The sequence below is a fragment of the Nicotiana tomentosiformis genome, chromosome 7 (genome assembly GCF_000390325.3).
Source record: "Nicotiana tomentosiformis chromosome 7, ASM39032v3, whole genome shotgun sequence".
Lineage (NCBI taxonomy): Eukaryota > Viridiplantae > Streptophyta > Magnoliopsida > Solanales > Solanaceae > Nicotiana > Nicotiana tomentosiformis.
This window is the reverse complement of record NC_090818.1, coordinates 75,320,625-75,340,266: the sequence shown is the minus strand read 5'-3', so window position 1 is coordinate 75,340,266 and position 19,642 is coordinate 75,320,625. Positions and strand designations below refer to the sequence as shown.

Below are 19,642 nucleotides of genomic sequence, written 5' to 3'. Positions count from 1 at the left end.
TACATTCGGGTGCGGCGGCATAGCCGCTTTGTGTAGGTTCATGGTACTGTGGTTATACATCCACCCACATACATTTATGTGAGGTGGCAGGGCCGCTTGATTAGAGTTGTGGTATTGTACGTACACCTCCACCTGCATACATTGGGTGAGGCGGTGGGGCCTCTTTGTGTGAAGATGGTTATAGAGGATCTCATCTTAAATCCTATAAATGTTGTTGATAGCTTTTAATAAGCTTGCTATGGTTGAGATAGTTATCTATATTATTCTATTGCCGCACTAGTTCATCATAATTATCTTGTATTTCTAAATTCTTAAATTGGTGTTTAGTTTTCATACTAGTACTATTCGACGGTACTAACGTCTCTTTTGCTGGGGGCGCTGCATCTTTAAATGGATGCAGGTGGTTCCATAGCAGGAGACATTGATCAGTGATAGCAGTACACCTTCTTCCCAGCTGACTCGGTGAACCCCACTTCATCTCAAGGTCATGTATCTTTTGTTCTTTATGTATTATGGTTGAGGTATAGCCGGGGCCTTGTTTCCGGCATTATCATTGAACTCTTCTTTATCTATAGAAGCTCCGTAGATATAGTGTGGGTTGTGTATTGGTACTGAGAAAGACAAACTATGCTATGTAGTGGTTGTATTACTTGTCCATTTGAGACTTTAAAAATGGTGAAACTTATGGTAAGAAATTGGTAATTACAGACATGACCACTTTATTGTTTAAATATGCGTTCAATATGCATTCCAAATATTCTTGTTATGTTGAGTTGTTGTATGAGAATGTGGTTTAAGTATGGGCTGTGTGTTATTATGTTATGATTTTAAAATGTGTTTCTAATGAAAGCTACCACGTCAAATTGTGTAAGAAATCACATGTGCCTAAGACCCTAAATTGCTCAAATATGTGTTTAAAGTCTTAATTTGAAAGTCCTTGTTGTTGATTATCCATGATGATATTTGAAAATGAAAGAAGAGAACATTGAAATATGATGTGCGGCCAACGTGCCAAGGATGATATTGCGTCATCACCATTGGTGCCAATGAAATGAATGATATGCAAAAGATTACGAAATAATTGGTAAATTCTTTTAATAGTAAATGCTTTGGGAGTATCGATTAGCCACCGAGGAACGGTATGTCGAAATAACCTAACCCCAAAACTACACGTGCCGGTGTAGGAGTGATTGAGGGGTAAATCCTCGTGTTAATATGGTGAGATTGTTTCCCCTTATATGGGATGAGATTGATGTGTTGAGTTGTTTCCCCTTATATGGGATGAGATTATTGCTAGCGAGATGTGACGTGATGTCGACCCACACGGCATTGTGGCGAGATGGCTTAGCCGATCGGGCTGAGATCAGACGCCATGCCGCGCACATGGTGGTATTGTGAGTGGATGTCTCGGGGTGAGACGGCTTAGCCGGTCGGGATGAGATCGGACATCGTGCTAAAACACGGTGGTGTATCGGTGCTAAGATCTCCCAACTTAAAAAGATTGGAACTTACTTGAAATTTGCCTTTCCCCTAACTTGACACGTTGATACTATTTGATTCTCTTATTGATTTCATGTTTCCTGCTCCGTTTGTTGTTACTCGTTCTATTGAGAGGGTGTTTAGTTTTACATACTAATACTATTCCATATATACTAATGTCCCTTTTGCCGTGGGCGCTGCATCTTTAATTGATTCAGTTAGTTCCATAGCAGGTTGTATTGATCAGTGATAGAAGCACACCCTCTCCTTAGCTGACTTGGTGAGCCCCACTTCATTTCGGGGTCCTATATCTCTTGTCCATGTACATAGTGTTTTGAGGTATAGCCGGGGCCTTGTTGCCGGTACTGTCATAGCACTCTTTTGTTTCTATTAGAGGCTCCGTAGACATAGTGTGGGTTGTATCTTGTTTTGGGAAGGTTGAACTAAATTTGTTGTAATTGTATCATTTGTCCCACTTTAACCACGAATGTATAGTGTACTGTTTTGGGGACTTGTTAATGACGTAACTAATGGAAATGAACTGGTGTTATTCACATGACCTCTTACTATTTAATTAATGAAATGTATTCTTCTCTTTATTCATGGGTGAGTTGGGTAGACGGCACTATGCAGGATTGCTCGACCGGGGTAACTCTTTTGATTATCGGTCGCGCTCCCCGAGGTCGGGGTGTGACAACTTATATGGGTTTCCAGATATTGAAATTTTGTTCTAAGGCTTGTGGACTAAGGTCGGAGGAAGAATCTTTAGTCAGATTGTGTTAATAAACTTAAATAGATTAAGGTGACATGACATCACCCGTGGGTATATGTATGACAAGCTTATACAGTGATTTGGCATCTTTTGAACGACTCTTGGCACGTTTGAGGATGAACGTATGTTTAAGTGGGAGAGAATATAACGACCCAACTGGTCATTTTGAGCTTTAGCATTCCGTTTGGTGGTTTGAAACTTTGTGTAGCTTCATATGATGTAATATGACATGCATGTATGGTTGGTTTTTATTTTTGGGAAGTTCGGGATTGATTTGATAAAGTAATTCTCAATTTGGAAGCTTAAGTTGGAAGAGTTGACCAAGGTTTGCATTTTGAGCAAACAACCTCATAATCAAGATTTGAGGGTTGAAATAGGTTTGTATGGTAATTTTGGACTTGTTCGTATGTCCGGATTTGGATTTGGAGGTTCCTAGAAGGTTTTGGCTCTATTTGCTGAAAGTTGGCAATTTGAAGGTTTGGAGAGTTTATAAGTTTGACAAGGAGTTAACTTTGGTGTTACCGGGCTTTGAATGGTGTCCCGAGATTTTGAATAGGTTAATTTGGTTGATTGGAACTTGTGTGCAAAGTTTGGTTGTCAACCGGAATGCCTAAGTGTGATTCAGATGCATTCGGCAAAGTTTGAATGTTTGAAAGTTAAGAGACGGATTCGATCTTAGATTTTTGGTTTTGATGTTGTTATTCATGTTTGAGACTTTGGACAATTTATAATAAGATATTTTTACTTCTTGGTATGATTGGACGGGGTCCCGAGGGGCACGGGTATGTTTTAGGTCATTGGTTGAGAGACAAGTTAAGGATTTGGAATTTGACCATGGTTTATATCGAGTCAAGATGACTTCTTTTCGGTGTTTTGAGTGCGCGAGGAGGTTTGTAGAGTATTTTATGATTGAAATACATATATGGTTTATATCCGGGAGGTTCCGGATGAGTTTTGGGTTGGTATTGGATCATTTTGGTGGAGTTTGGGATTGCTGGTGCTGATACTTCACAATTGCAAACTTTTGGACGTAATTGCGAACTCCGCATTTGCGAACTTATGGTCGCAATTGCTAGTTCCACAATTGCAAACCTTTGGTCGCAATTGCGAACATACGCAACTGCGAATTTTTTATCGCAAATGCGACATCTGCAACTGGGTTAAGAGTTAAAATTTTGGGATTTTAGCTCATTCTTTCATAATTTGAACCTAGACTTGGTGAGGGGTGATTGTTCTTGGTCATACAAGGAAATATGATAAGTGATTTGTACCTATTTGTGATTATATTTCAAGAATCTACATGGATTTCTACACAAAAAACATGGATTTTCAACGTGAAATTTGGGATTTTTTACTACACTTTAAGAAACTGTATTTTGAGGATTTGAGTACCGATTTGGACTCGATTTTTGAATCTAATCATATTAGGAGTCGACAGGTTACGGGTTACGGGATTTGGACCCGCAGGCCCAGAGTTGGCTTATGGGGAATTCCTCAAAGATTGAGGCTTTATTGATTGGGATTACTTCCTATGGGAAATGCGATTTTGGAGCTTTGGACTAGCCCGAATGAGGTAAGTGTCTTGTGTAGCTTTGTTGGAGGGATTTTTCCTAATAAAATGATATTATTTGCTACATGCGAGGGTGATGCATATGCGAGGTAACGAGCATATGTGCATGTTCCAAGGTTATCCATACTTGGGGTAGATTATATAATTCTTTGTTCCTTGTTGAACTTTATGATTTTCTTGCCTCATGTTCCTATAATATGAGCACAAATATCAACTCTGGAGACCATGCTTCAGCTTATTACAACTTGATTAAATATGATGGACTCTTTGTGAGTATGTTGATGTGCTAAATTCGGTCGTAACTATACCTAAATCACAAATACATATCTATGTCCGTCATTCTTGAGATACTTGGGTTCCAAACTTAGAATGAAACTCTAAGCTGCCTACGTACCTCGATGAAGAAGATCAAGTCATACCGTAGTTCAGAATGGGTGGGTTTTTTATTTTTCTATTTTTTTATATCCTAACTTTTGACTAGGTCGCCTCTTTCGAGGTTTTTAACCTAGCGAGCTTTTTTTTTTGGGCCGTACACAGTTTAGACTCATGCGGGCCAGGAGTGTAGGAACATGCAGTTTAGGCTCATGCGTCAAGGAGCGTTGCAATTTCAAGGATAATACTTCTTCAAAAACTTGCCATTGATAGGGCTGATTCTCATGCCATCTGCATCAACCAACTTGTAAGCCCCACTTGAATAAGCTTCTTGCACGACATATGGCCCATCCTATTTTGAAGTGAACTTCCCTACAGGTTTATGGGAAGTAATAATGGGTCTTCTTATGGCAAGGACTTGATCTCCTACTTGAAAGGATCTTGGGCGAACTCTTTTATTGAAGGCGCGAGACAATCGAGCTTGATAACATTCAAGACTCTGTTGAGCTTCCAACCTCTTCTCATCAAGAGCCTCCAACTCTGCTAATCAAAGTCGAGCATTTTCTTCATCAGTGATCTCTTCTTGAATAACTAACCGTAATGAAGGTATTTGATGCTCGAGTGGCAAGACGACTTTGACTCCATAAACGATTGCATAAGGGGTCTCTTGTGTTAGCGTGCGGTGAGTTGTCCTATATGCCCACAGAGCTTCTTCCATACAGTCATGCCAATCCCGTTTGGATTTGGAGACGACTTTCTTTAACAAGTTGCATAGAGTCTTGTTGAATGCCTCGGCTAGACCATTGGCGGAAGCATTATACATAGAAGAGTTATGTTACTTGAAGCCAAAGAGTTCACAAATCTTGTTTATCAACCTATTGTTGACTGACTTGCCATTATCCATTATTATGTAACGAGGAATGCCAAAGTGATAGATAATGTTTACTCGGATGAAACTTGCAACATTTTCCTTCTTCGAGCGTATTCCAAGCCTCGCACCTTCGAGCGTATTCCAAGCTATCTTTTACCATCGTTGGCCAATAATATCCCATCATTTTTATATGGAAGTGGAGCTTTGATCCAGACTGGTGTGACCCACATACCCCAGAATGTGCCTCTTGCAAAGCTTGGAGTGCTTTTCTTCCCCTAAACATCGCAAGAGTACTCCCTCGAATGACCTTCTATATAGAGTATCTTTGTAGTAAAGGAAGCGAAGTGCACAACGACGGATTTCATTCCTTCTCCTTGGATTTTCAGGAAGTATCCCATAGCTTAACTAGTCGATAATGGGTTGTCGCCATTCTTTTTTCTCAGCTTCAGAAACAGCGACAAGATGCTTGAGTTCATTTTCTTCACCTTCAGCCTCATGTGGCGGCGGTACTACCCATTTTTGACAGACAGTAACTTACGCTTGATCAGGCAGGATTAACGATGAAGCCAGGACAGATAAAGCATCAACCTTCTTGTTTTCTTTCCTTGGCACATGTTGAATAGTCACGTCACCGACCCACTCCATTAATTTTTTTGCATAATCATGATATGGGCGTAGTTCAGGTTTCTTGACCTCGTAACTACCTAAAAGCTTGTTGATCACCAACTGAGAGTCACCAAAGACTTGCAATTGCAACCGCTTCATTTCGACAGCCACTTCAAGCCCAAGTATTAGTGCTTGATACTCAGCAACGTTGTTAGAGCAGAGTTGCATCAACGTAAAAGAGTAGGACAGAACTTCACATAAAGAAGTGACAAATACTACACCAGCTCCTCCGCGATATGCAGCACCATTAAAGTACATCTTCTATGGATGTTGAACTTCGATGACCATTGCGTCCTCATCAGTTAGTTCGTCAGTTAGCTCCCAATCATCAGGTATAGGGTGATCTGCCAAGAAGTAAGGGACAATACTTGAAACCCATGTTGGGTATTTAACTTCACAAATAAAGCCAGCTTCGATGAGTTTGTTAACTTCGTTTCAATCAAGGAAACCAAGTCTTGCCTAAAGCACCTTTGAGCTTGTTTAACAGGACGAGCATCATTCTTGACTGCAAGGTGATGGATTGCTACTTTAGGGTCCAAGCCAGGCATCTCTTTGTAACTCCAAGCAAAGACATCCTTGAACTTCTTGAGTAACTCGATATAAGTGCTTGCTTCATCGATTGCTAGTAAAGCACTTAGGTATGTGAGAATTGGTTCTTCATCTGTGCGAAGGTTAACTTCTTTTAAGGCATCAATCGTTGCCTTCACCCCTTCTTCAAGTTCCGGGGGAGCATCTTTTGCATCTTCATCTTCTTGAGGGTCCCCATCGTTGAAGGATATGTGATAACACGGTGAAACATCCTCCAATTTCTCGTCATCCTCCATTAGAGATTAAACACCGTGCTCGCCTTGTGCAGTAACATGATACGAAGAACCCACACTTTCTTCGTCTTCATCACGTTCTTTAGTGTAGACCACAGTGTATGGCTTCACCTTTAGTACCTCATTACACAAAACCATGACTTTTGTTTGTGGCCTCATTCTAGAAGGAACCAAACATTGGAAATCTTTAGAGATCTTCTGAATTTTGGGCGAAGCGGGTGTTCTTGTATTTCGATAATTTCTCTGGAACTTATTCCCTTTCTTTAATGGACCCAACCTCTCAAACACGGAAGTCCTCACATTTGATTTTCCAAGTCGATCAAAGACATAAGGCTTGTTAGAAGCGGCAGATTCATCTTCTACGGTGATATAATTGCTGCTCACCCTTCTTATGGAGATGCGCACTGGTGACGGTTACTTATATCCCAAACCTTCACGTGGTTGCCTCGTCGCAGCTTCTGATGGGAGCTTCCCTAACTTTGACGGCTCATTGGGATTGTATCCAGCTTTTGCAAATATCCTGTAAGCGTTAGGATCAAAACCTTCATCTGTTCGCTTTGTAGGGAGTGCCACATTCTGCAAACGATTTTGGGCCACAAACCCTGCAAGTGGCTTTGAGGACAACTTTACTGCCTCAATTCGTTTTACCGGAAGAGTTAACTCCTTCAGCATGTTAGTTTGGAGATTAGATGATTCACCTTCATCTTTCTTCCTTTTAGAGACATATTGGAGTGCATGAGTTACTTTCTTGCCATAAGACGCAATATCCCATCTATAACATTTATTCGAGTTAGGATGTACCTCCTTAGTAACAGCTTTGGCTCTACCAGTAGTCACCTCAGCTTTTTTAGTTGTGGGCTCGTCATTCTTGCTCAGCTTTTAGCTCCTTCACAATGCGGTTCTTCAAATAGAACTTTGCATCGACGAAGTGTGACTCAGCCTCGGTGAATGGCTCATCATCAGCAACTATCTTCTTCTCGACTTCACCCTCGTAGTATTTTAAACATTGATGGTAGGTAGATGGAACTACTTTATTCTCATGTATCCAAGGCCTTCCAAGCAAGACATTGTATGAAGTCTTTGCATCGATCACATGCAACCATACACTTGATTGCATATCTTCAATGGTGATTCCCAACCTGATCGCACCTATGGCTCTTTGCCCCCTTGGTTGAATCCTTGAATCATCACACGACTTTCCAAGAGTTCGTTCATGGGAATACCAAGTTCTTTCACAGTGCGAATTGGCAAGATGTTCACTGAGCATCCTCCATCAACCAAAATTCGATTTACCTTTTCATCGCGCATATAGCCAACTAGGTACAATGGGCGGTTATGAGGAGTGTCACCGAGTAGAAGATCGTGATTTGTGAATGTAACTTTTTCCTCACAAGCATTAACTTCTTGAGGAATGGACTCAATGAGTTTTTCCGAAGATGGTGCCGATGGTAGGTCATCACTCTTTTCTTCCCCTTTATTAGCATTGCAACAAAAGGCTTCAATACCATCACGGGAAATTTTCATGCGGAACCAACATGGCAAGAAATCCTACAAGGTCACTGGATGTCGTGGCTTTTGAGGGTGGTGCACCTCCACTTTTGCTTTCTTCAAACGCCTAACTGGATTCTGTTTCCTTGGTCTTTTTACCATCATCTTCCTTATTGGTTGTTCTATTGATTCTTTTCGTGGGCTCCTTTTGTGGCGCCTACGACGAGTCACCAACGTCCAACCTTCATCATCATTAGGTTGATCGACTTCAACTTTGTTGTTCTCCAGTAATTCTTCATCTTTACTTTCTTTAAAACCACATAATTCATCCGGACTGAATGAGCCAAAGGTGATAGAGACTTGGTTTGTGCTTGCTTTCTCATCTTCAAGCACGATCTTCTTTTCACGAGCCAAATCCATAACTTTGTCCTTGAATACAAAGCACTTCTCTAGAGGGTGGCTCACAAGTCGATGGTATTTGCAGTAATTTGGGTCATTCGTTTTACCAGCTTCATTTGGCCGCTTCATCTCCGGAAGCCCAATGAGATTTAACTCGAGGAGTTCTTCAAAAATTGCTGGCACATTAGAATCCAGAAATGGGTACTCCTTCTCTTGCATTTCTTTTAGAGTCAACTTCCCAGTTGGTTTATCTTGAAAAGAAGTGGATTTCGTACTCTGCTTCTTGCTCACCTTCATTGTGAACTTCACAGGTGATGTGTTGACATTCATAGCTTCTTTGTTTTCAGACTTAGGTGCAAACTTGCTCCATTTCCTGACTTCTTGCTTATCGTTCCCTTTGCGAGGCTCATAGATAGGCAGCCTTTCGTTTCCGGCGGAGGCCATGCTTAACTCTATGTCATGGGCACGAGTCGCAAGTTCTTCAAATGTGTTAAGCTTGATACCTTACAAGATGTAGCGGAGTCCCCAATGCATACCTTGGATGCATATCTCTATGCCAGAAGCTTCACTAAGCCTCTCTTTGCAGTTGAGGCTTGCATTTCTCCAACGATTGATAAAGTCGATAACTGGTTCACCATTTCGTTAACAAGTATTTGTAAGTTCTATCATACTCACAGTACGTCTCGTGCTATAAAAGCAATTGAGGAACTCTTGCTCTAGTTGATCCCAGCTATCGATAGATCCAACCTCGAGGTCTATGTACCAGTCAAAAGCATTTCCTTTTAGCGAGCGGACAAATTGCTTGACAAGGTAATCTCCATAAGTCCCAGCATTGTTGCACGTCTCAATGAAGTGCGCCACATGTTGTTTTGGATTACCTTTACCATCAAACTGTTGAAACTTTGGAGGTTGATAGCCAACATGCATCTTCAACATATCGATCCTTGCAGTATACGGCTTTGCGTATGTAAGAGAAGACTTGGCAACAACTTCATACTTATTTTTAATAGTTCCTTCAATGAACTCCTTCAGTTGATCGATTGGAATCATCCCTTCAGATGAGATAGGGATAGCCTTAGCGGATGCTACATGTCTTGGGGAGAATCACTCTCTGGAACTTCTGGGAGCTTGCCAAGTGCATGGGTGGATTCTTCTTCCATCAAGATTCCCATCATGACCGTTAGCTTGTCAATTCTAACATCTTGATTTTGCATGCACTTGGTCAATCCAGAGATTGCTTCCGTCAAGTTTGCCAACTGCTCCTCGACAGATGAAGCGTTTGTCACTATGGCTTGCATGATTATTGTGGACGATGGAGAGTAGCATGGATTATCACACAGATTGATTCTCGATAGGCTCACGCTATGCGGTGTAAGTGGAGAGGATCCATCACTGGAAATATCATCATCTTCCTTCACAGCAGAGTTCTTGGATCCGGAGAGGTCAAGCAGAGCAAGAGTTTTCTTAATCTTTTCAGCAACATTGCTTCCTCCTTCAGGTGTGTTCGTGGAAGATCTTGCTCCTTTTGAGGATGAAAATCCGAAAACAGAGGTTGATGCGGACGACACTTGTAGTGCTTGTTGTCCTAAAGAGCTTGCTTTGCTCCTTGTAAATGGTCCAAAGCTTCCAAAGGTAACATCGAGAATGCTTTCCACATCAGCGTAGAACCTGGAATTAGCAGCCTTGGTGGATGTTGATCTGGTGTTGGTTTTCATTGAAGCCATTTCGATGTTCTTGAACTTTGGTGATTGAAAAGTTGAGATGAGATGTAGAGATTGTCCCACTGGCGTGCCAGAATTTGTAGACAATAAATTTGCGTCAAGAAAATAATCGAGATCAAAAAATATTGCCACAATCGTAGTATTTGATTTCAAATAATATGAGTGTACAATCTCTATGAATCATTTGATTCTTCTTTCCAATAGTAAATAAATCCAAGGGCTTTTGAGCTTGATCTTGAATATGTAGTTGTTGCCACAAATGATGATCTTGAATTCACTAGAACGAACTTTGATTTGAACCTGTACTACTCGAATCTTGATTTGTTCTTCATTCTTGAGCTTGAACTTGATTTCTTGAACTTGAACTTGATTGCTTGAAGCTTGAAACTTGTAAAGAAATTTGCAGCATTTGATCCACGAGCTTTCTCTTGCATATTGTTATAACTTCTGGTGTCTTTTCTGGGTTATGAAAACCCCTATTTATAGTTGTAGGAGGGGAGAGTTATGAAAAGAACAAACTCTTTCCGGCCAATCAAATTGAAGTGTGACAAGGCCGCATTTGATTGGCCAGAACATGTTACTTGCACACGTGGCGCGATTTCATTCGCCTTTTAATGTGACTTGGCATGCTTTGTCATTTTGACACGTGGCATGATCTTATTGACTTTTTCGCTTGACTTGGCGTGCCACATCATATGGCACCAAACTAGGCCTGTAGGAAGATGACATCTTGGACTTAATGAAGTGGGCTCATCACTTTAGCCCAATTAAATGGGCTAGCCCAATGGATTAAGACTTATTTATTTAATCCATATATATTGGACTTGAGTAATTGATCCAATTATATCAGCCCATAATATTTATTTGAACTAATATATTTAATATATAGTCCAAATTATTTTATTGGATTTAAATCCAATAAAATTTAAATGCTTACACTTGGTACTATCCTTTTTGGTAATTTGACATTAAAAATACTTTTTAGAAAGATTGGCCAAAAATAATTTGTTTACCAAATATTGCAAAAAGTACTTCTTAAATGAATTGGCGAAACACAAACTATTTTTTTCAAAAGTACTTTTGGAAAAAACACTTATGAAAAAAATACTTTTCAAAATAAGCAGTTTTTGACAGCTTGGCCAAACGGGCTCTAAAATGAGTTTACTAAAGTGATCTTTACACAAAATAGTCGGTCATATTAATTGTTTACTTTTTCTAGCCATATACATAGATTATACATTAATTGTACACAATTATACACATACAATACATATATTATACCTTCACCGACTATTTTTAGTTTAAGGTTATTGGGTGGGCGGCTATTTGGGTTAATTCTTCTATACTTAAAAGTGATTACAATAACCGGTTCAACACTTACAAAGAAAAAGCTTTCCTAATTTTTTTTAACGAGCATTACTCCTCAAGAGTATAATATAATTTATTTATCATTAGAAGGACAATTGATGGCAAGTGTTGTTCGTTATGCAGGAACGTGGATTACATGCAACATAATATATATACACATATATAATAGGGCAGTACTTACAAGACCCATAAACCAAATTATTAGGCTTCCAGGCACTTGTTGAATCCTCCCTCTGATGCTCGGCTAGTGAGGGCTGGTTTCATTGTAACAATGGCAGACTCATTTGCTCCAGCTCTTAGAGCAGCCCGTCCAGCTTCCAAGAACCTATTGACTGCATCCTCTACGTATCGATTAGCTTCACCAACATTCATGTTCCGTCCAATATCAGGGTAGCTTTTGAGCACATGATCACCATTAAGCTGTGAAGCAAGCTGGATCATTTCTATTTGAAATTCAGAGAGTTTTACATCTTCTCTTGGTCCCCATGGTCTTAGATTTGTCTTCACCTCGGGAAGTTTCTCTGCTCAGACATCATACGGATCAAATGATTATGATTAGCCGGTAAATGGGTGATAAGGCTCTTGTTTTATTTGAAGAATTAGGAGACTCCTAATGGCCAAAGATAATAAAAATGCATATTAAGTTATTGCAAACATATAATAAATAACGAAAACAATTCCCCTTGTAACCGTTAAAGTTTGTCAATGAAGGTTCACATATTACAACATAGTATTAGAGCAAGCACGAGTCCTCATTTCGAGTTTCAAACCGCCTGTCATCACTATAAATATTTCCCTATGTACTTGGCCTAGCCAACAGAATTAGGCTTGCATGTGCAGGAGTGTGTTGCAAACCTAAAATACAACAACAACAACAACAACTCAGTATAATCCCATTAGTGGAGTTTGGGGAGGGTAGTGTGTACGCAGACCTAGGTAGAGAGGCTGTTTCCGATAGACCCTCGGCTCCCTCCCTCCAAGAACTCCCCACCTTGCTCTTGGGGTGACTCGAACTCACAACCTCTTGGTTGGAAGTGGAGGGTGCTTACCACTAGAGCAACCCACTCTTGTCAAACCTAAAATAATTAAACAAATTTTCTAACCATCAATTAAGTTTTTATTCACGCAACTCCACACAAGTATAAATCATAGGTCCACTCAATTCATCCAAACTGATGGTTATATCAGAGATCCCATCTGTTCTATCAAGAACTCAAGCTCGCATTGAAGCAATTTTCACAAATTATCAAAGATAAAGCACCCCATTCTTCTTCCTCCGACATTCTAAAAGCTATAAAAGATCAAATCAGTTTTATCATATCACACACCAGAATAAAGGATAACTGCAGCTTTCACCAATACCAGAGATGGAAAACACCCCATTGCTTTAAATGATGAAAGAGAACTACAACTCCTGCGGTAGCTAAAGTGGGAAAAAGCTTAAAAGAACACCCTCTTGAAGTCGGGAAAACGAGTTCACGCGGGAGCCCATAGTGTTCCATAAGGAAGTGTAAAGCAGCTTATCCAGAAGAAAAAAAAATTGTGTTTGCTAAGCATCATAACTCGTTTGAGGAAAGAAGCAGCTTTTACTAGTAATAGTAGTCATAACGCGTTAAAAGTACGAATAAACGTTTAGTAATAGAGTCTTCACCATATGTGCTTTTGAAGAATTTTAGCAGATATATTTTTACTGTATAGTGTTTCCTAAAGTATTTAACATCTAAAAAACAACCATATATATTCCATGGAACTCTTTACTTTCCAGTCTAAGTGACTATTAGTCAGTCTGTATGAACATAGTATTTTCAGTATTAAGCATGTAGTAATTGGGCAATACGCTAAATAATTGTTCATGGTTTGATGAAGTTGTACCTGGACAATCATCACGGGGAGTCTTACGCAGGTGGAAATAGTTCTCAAAGCTCCCAGCCCATGCATCTCGTTTGGTTAAGAAACTCGACTTCAGATTAAAAAGTTTTTTCACAGTTGCTGGTATGGAAGAGTGCTCAAATTGTGAAGATGGGGTTGGACCATTTGTTTCATGGATCACTGCATCAAACATATTGATAAGGTAAGGTTAAACATACTTCTGATCCACCTTTACCAAAAAAAGCAAATTATATATGCGCCAGTTTCTTATCATAGAAGAATATATTCCAAGCATATAGGTTACTTGACGTTACCATCTAATGTACCGTTGATTTAATTTCAACAGGATACATTAGTGCAAGATATTCTTGTAAAGTTGTAATGGCACCTCTTTCGTGTTCAACATGGTTATAACTCATAAGCTTCAACTGCACACATATAGCAATACCACGACTAGAAAGATTTCCTAGTTAATTTACAAACTTTTCATCTCAAAGAATCCTAAAAACGCAACAACCCCACTGAATCCTATTCCTATCACCAGCTCTACCACATATATTTCTCCTTATAAAATGCTAAGTAGTAAATATCAACCACAAAAGTACCTTAAACAGTTAAATGATAATGAAATGAAATACAAGTAATTAGTCAATATCAAGCGACTCACCAGTGCCTTTGTCAATCCATGGGGAAATCAAGAAAGAAGGGACACGCACACCCAAGCGGTCAAATCTGAAGTAATATGGAGGAGGCCCTATAATCCCATCAGGATTAGGCACCCCAGATACCGGAGTGGGTACATGATCAAAGAACCCGCCATGTTCATCATACGTAATCAACAGTGCCATTTCTTTCCACTGTGGACTCGCCCTCAGAGTCTCATAAACCTCCTTCACAAATTTCTGTCCAAGTGCTACATCGTGGGATGGATGGTCATCATTAGCCGGGTCAAGTTTAATATCAAAGTATCTCTGCTCAATCACCACGTAATTTGGTAGTTTCCCAAGTTTAGCGTGGAGTTTGAACTTCAATGCATAATCATGAAACTTAAAAATGTGTTTGAGTTTTCTCAGTGACTTGAAAAAAAACGTAGCTGGGATGTTTTGGTAATAAATTCCAAAAGAGAGGCCATTTTCGTCTAAAGAATCGAAGATGGTCTTTTGAGGGAACCCATGGATTAAATCTCTGCGGACATTGCTGGAAGCTCCGTGAGAAGTTGCCGAGTGAACATAAAACCGGTTTGGCTGAGTGGAAGCCGGAACCGACGCGAACCACCGGTCGAACACCCCGAACTCGTTCGCTAACTCCCTGTAAACCGGTAACAACTCCGGTTTAAACCCGCTCATCACGGTTTGCTCCATATCATGGACGCCCATATTGAGAGCCTGCTGCACGAACCCGTTCATGGGAGCCGGGTTAGCGGAGGAATCATTGGACCCGAATATCTGCTCTCGAATAGCTTGAATGGAGTGACCCGGGTCGGAGTCAACGAAGACAGCATCATCGGAGACAAAGATTTTCGGGGAAGAAGGGTCGGACGCATTGACCAGGTTAAACTCGGAGCCGTTCAGGCCGTCGATATCGGGTCGGGCCTTGTGAAGCCAACCTAGGATGTGATCAAAGGAGCGGTTTTCCATGACCAGAACGACAAGGGTCTTGATGGGTCCATCGATTTTGTGATGCTTGCGCTTGTGAAAGGGGAAGGAAGAGGAAAGGGAAGGGGATAAAATCAGGTAAACTAAGAAGAATAAAGTGAAGCGGGTCGCCGGGAAAAGCATTTTTCGACGACCCATTTCCGTTCCGGCGATCTTAAAATCCGGCGACGGCAGGTAAGGATGATAATGAATAATGGATATGTGCCGCTTCAGCAAGAAAAGTCAAGCTGAATTGTCAAAACATATTATAATAAGTATGTAGTAATGTTGACGGAAATGGCATATCCTGTGAGAATTATTTGCTATCATTTGATAGTGGGTTTACAAAAAGTTTTGTTTGACACACTACTACTTTTATCTTAGCCAAGTTATATCCTTTCTGAAATTTGGCAGTATCTCTTTTGTTTTTGTTTTTGTTTTCCCTCATTTTTCAACCAATTCTTCTTCGTCCCTCTTTTCCCCCCTTTTGCTTGGCTTTTTTCAGATTTTTAAGAAAATTGAAGAGGATGCAGGTTAAAGAAAGAATATCTTCTTTACAGTAAACAGGGAAGAGAGAATCAATATGAGAGAATCACTGAATTCGAAGTTGTTAAATCTTTCCCTACGTGACTAATTAAGGATTCAATGTGGATTTAAAGAAAACATATAAATAGACAATTGTACCCATGTAAAATTTATTGGATGTATATTCAATAAAATAATTTGAACTATATTTTAAATATATTTGTCTCAATAAATTATCACGATCCAAAATCCTACCTCAATCCCTTGATGGCGCCTAGCCGAACTTGCTAAGCAAGTCAAGCCAAAAATAACAAATAAAGTCCATTTTATTATTTAACAGAGATATATAGCAATAAACGATGGAAATAGTCTCAAAATAGTGATAATATATGATAATAGCACAAGCAATGCCTAAACACGGCCAATACAATACGCTCTCAAGACTAGGTACCACTAGTGTACAAGCAAATACGGAAAGAAAACAAAGTCTGTATCCATGTCAAGCTGTCTGAAATACAATAGATAGAAATACAAAAAAGAAACAGAAACATGTGAAATAGATCCATAAAGTGCAACTTACCTTAAGTCTCCATAAGATCTCCTAACCCAGTCTATCAAAGAAGTAGTAGCGAGGCTAGATGCTTCCGAATACTTACCACACAAATATAATAGCAGAATTTGATAACTGAACAATAAGTAATATCATGAGAGACAAGAGTCAAAAATATCAACGGATAAGCATACATTTCTAGCACAAATTAAACCTATCGCTGCTCAGCTATAATAATAAAAGATGACATGTTCAAATAATGGAGTCGGGACTTCCAATTGAAATATAAGGATATCAAGTAACAATTTACAATGAGATAAATACCTCAAAACGAGTCAATAATAATAATAATAATGCATGCTCAACCGATACAAGATTCATGTACCCCGATACACAATCCATGCATCACATAACCCGATACAGAATCCATATATCGTCCTGGTACAAAATTCATGTACCAACCACACTCACAGGGCCCAAAGTAACATGGGTTATCACATGACTTCGGAGGAACGAATCCAAATACAAGCGCAAGAGGGAAATAATAGCATCCCTCATAAGTCAATGTCTGATCATCAAGTCCAATGTGCCATAATTGTATCTTAGCCGCACGCTTACCCTTCATGCCAAAATTCTCAGTCTGAACCATGTATTTATTATTTTAAATGCATGTATATGCTCACGAATTATAGATAAAGGGTTCACGAGGACTTAATTAATATCATACGGATATGTGCTCATGCACTACAATAAAAAGGGGCTTTAGCGACAATACAAAACGGCTTTACCAGCAATAACAATAGCCGCTGTATCTTTTACCGACCATTAGTTTTTTGCCGCCGAAGCCGAGGTCGGCAAAGCCTTTAGCGGCCTTTCTAACAAAACCGGTAAAATGTATGGTTTATTGCCGCTAAAAATTATTATCTTTAACGGTAATTATTTGCGACAATTATAATGGCTACTAAATCCAATCCAAAATGGCTAACTATACTCCTTTAGCATCCATTTTTATAGCCGCTAAATTCAAAATAATTGCCGCTAAAAGTTCGCATCTTTAACGGCCAATATTTTGTGGCAATTAAAATGGCCATAGTATCCGTTCTGAAAACATCTTAATTTTTCCTTTTAGCGTCCATTTTAATGGCTAATATGTCTAACTAAATTGCCGCTAAAAGTCAATATTTTTAACGACGATTATTTTCCAGCAATTATAACGGCTGTAATATCCCTTGAGAAGATATCTTAATTTGCCTTTTATCGTTCATTTTTATAGCTGCTATATCCAACTAAATTAGCGCAAAAAGTCACAAGCGGGTAATAGCAATAGTTTAGCCACCATTAATAATAGTTACTATATTAGTTCAGAATATGACCCAAATAAATATATTAATATTAATTCAAAAAAAACATAATATATCTCATTAAATCTTAACAAACAAAAGAAAGTACTAATAAAAAATATTAATGTCATGGTAACTTAAAAAATAAACTTATATTGTTTAAACTAAATAGCTAACGTCATTATATACGTAATCCAAACGAATATAACGTCATTATATATGCAATTCGCAACTATTCATCTTTTTGATATCTTACACCCGCTAAATTATCGAATATCGCATTTCTTGACTATTGTTATGCCCAATTAAACTCTACAGAATATCTAGCCATTGGTTAATGCTTATCTTTCATCAGATAGGATTAGAGGTAAAATGTTCGACTAAATAACTGTCAGGGAATAAATATTTTAATAAGACAGATCAAAATGTAATTGACCATCGTAAGCGGGATTCTTTCCAACTCCTCATAGATGAGTGACAAGACAGTATCTTTGTCACGCGTACTACAGTTCAACATAAGCAATACAATTGAAAAAAGTATCCTTCCGCATTTGGAATCTCCGACTTTTACCACTCCACCGAATCAAACTTTTGAAATCCTCTCTTTTGCATAAAGACTCGAACTTCAATAAGAATGAATATTTTTTTTTGAAAAGTAACAAGCAGAATGAAAATTTAGACAAATTCTAATATGATTAACTACTATGACAACTTCAAGAATACCCAATTTTTCCAATCTCTTTAACTATTCAAATAATTGACAAACACAAAGACAGAAACATCTACAACTGCATAACCAAATTTGTTTTCATCACAAGCTTTTTTTAAAAAGAACTCTAAAACCAAGGAACTTTACGTTAAAAGGGAAACGAGAAAATATAGTCGCTCCATTGATAAACAAGATTGGAACAACATCATCATATATATATATATATATATATATATATATATATATATATCCAATTATTGTGGGTTGCTCTGATGGTAAGCGCCCTCCACTTCCAACCAAGAGGTTGTGAGTTCGAGTCAGCCCAAGAGCAAGGTGGGAGTTCTTGGAGGGAAGGATGCCGAGGGTCTATTGGAAACAGCCTCTCTACCCCAGGGTAGAGGTAAGGTCTGCGTACACACTACCCTCCTCAGACCCTACTAATGAGATTATACTGGATTGTTGTTGTTGTTGTTGTTGTTGTTGTTGTTGTATTTCCTTCTGACAACCCAACAGTAAAGCACTAATCTAACACCCTGTTCCGTTTTGAAGAGCCTTAAAACCAAAAAGTATAGATGATCGGTAGAAACAGTAATATGATGATTAATGTGTAGATGCAGTGCAGAAGTTGGTGAAGGACTTTACTGAATGTCTTAGGAAGATCACAGAGCTATTTTTGTCAAGAGTCAACACAAAATCTCAAAACTCAAAGAAGACCGCACTAACACACATATATCAACTTTCACCTTTGTGTAGTCAATGAAATCATAACCACTACTATTTTTTTATAAATCATATTACACATATTTACCTGAGGTGCCATTGCTACTTTGAAGCATAGATGCATTAGGAGCATATTTGCGCATGAATTGTCTCATTTGGAGTAATTCTGATTGCATCTTCTCTTGATTTTGTTTCATCATATTCATTTCTTCATTTTATTTCTCCTTTAACTCGATCATCTCCTGTTCTAACCTTTGTATAACCTCATTAGACGAATCATCTGTAATAATATTTTCTAAGGAAGACCTACTACCCCAGCACCTGAGAATACACATCGCCTTCCCAAGCAACACTACGAGGAGGTTGCTTAGTAGATCTCTCACTATTGCTCATCCTTTCATTTATCATTTCCTGACCATAGAATACACAATAAATCCATTTTGGAATTTATGAACAGGAATACCTAATATCTTTGAATGAATGAAGAAACATGTTTCTCATGTTCTAAATGTTTCCCAATTTATAAAATAAAAGAAAGAATAAATCTTACGATTGTCTTGGCAGAATCATCATCTAGTGGTTTACCATTCTTACGTTTTTATGAGTTAATATAAAAAAATTTGCTCGTGTAGAATCCATCCATTTACAGCCTAATACACTAAAAATGATATTAGACATGCGTGATAAAAAAGGTTTAAAATATTATAGTTTGTAATTTCACAGGTTTACCTGCTCATTCATCAATGTATCAATACTTTTGGATCCTCC

The 19,642-nt window shown here is 38.8% G+C and overlaps 1 protein-coding gene and 1 long non-coding RNA gene across 4 annotated transcripts in view; both read right to left on the bottom strand.

Moving 5' to 3' along the window:
* Positions 1–15,505, bottom strand: part of LOC104104755 (non-specific phospholipase C1) — a 33,562-nt gene extending 18,057 nt beyond the window's left edge. Inside the window, exons 1-3 of one of the 3 annotated variants that reach the window (XR_011409836.1) lie at positions 14,064–15,505; positions 13,400–13,576; positions 11,709–12,048 (exon numbers count right to left, since the gene is read on the bottom strand). Coding sequence is in view for 2 of the 3 variants with exons in the window: in XM_070181674.1 (XP_070037775.1) it covers positions 11,729–12,048; positions 13,400–13,576; positions 14,064–15,189 (1,623 nt within the window). In the remaining variant the exon portion in view is untranslated. Of the gene's footprint in view, positions 1–11,582; positions 12,049–13,399; positions 13,577–14,063 lie in introns of those variants that run through there. The other 2 variants (XM_070181674.1, XM_009612908.4) reach the window with 2 other exon arrangements.
* Positions 15,506–18,963: 3,458 nt separating this feature from the next.
* Positions 18,964–19,642, bottom strand: LOC108946600 (uncharacterized). The gene is made up of 3 exons (XR_011409362.1): positions 19,604–19,642; positions 19,196–19,285; positions 18,964–19,121 (listed from the first exon to the last, which is right to left on the bottom strand). It is a non-coding gene; the product is annotated as an uncharacterized lncRNA (long non-coding RNA).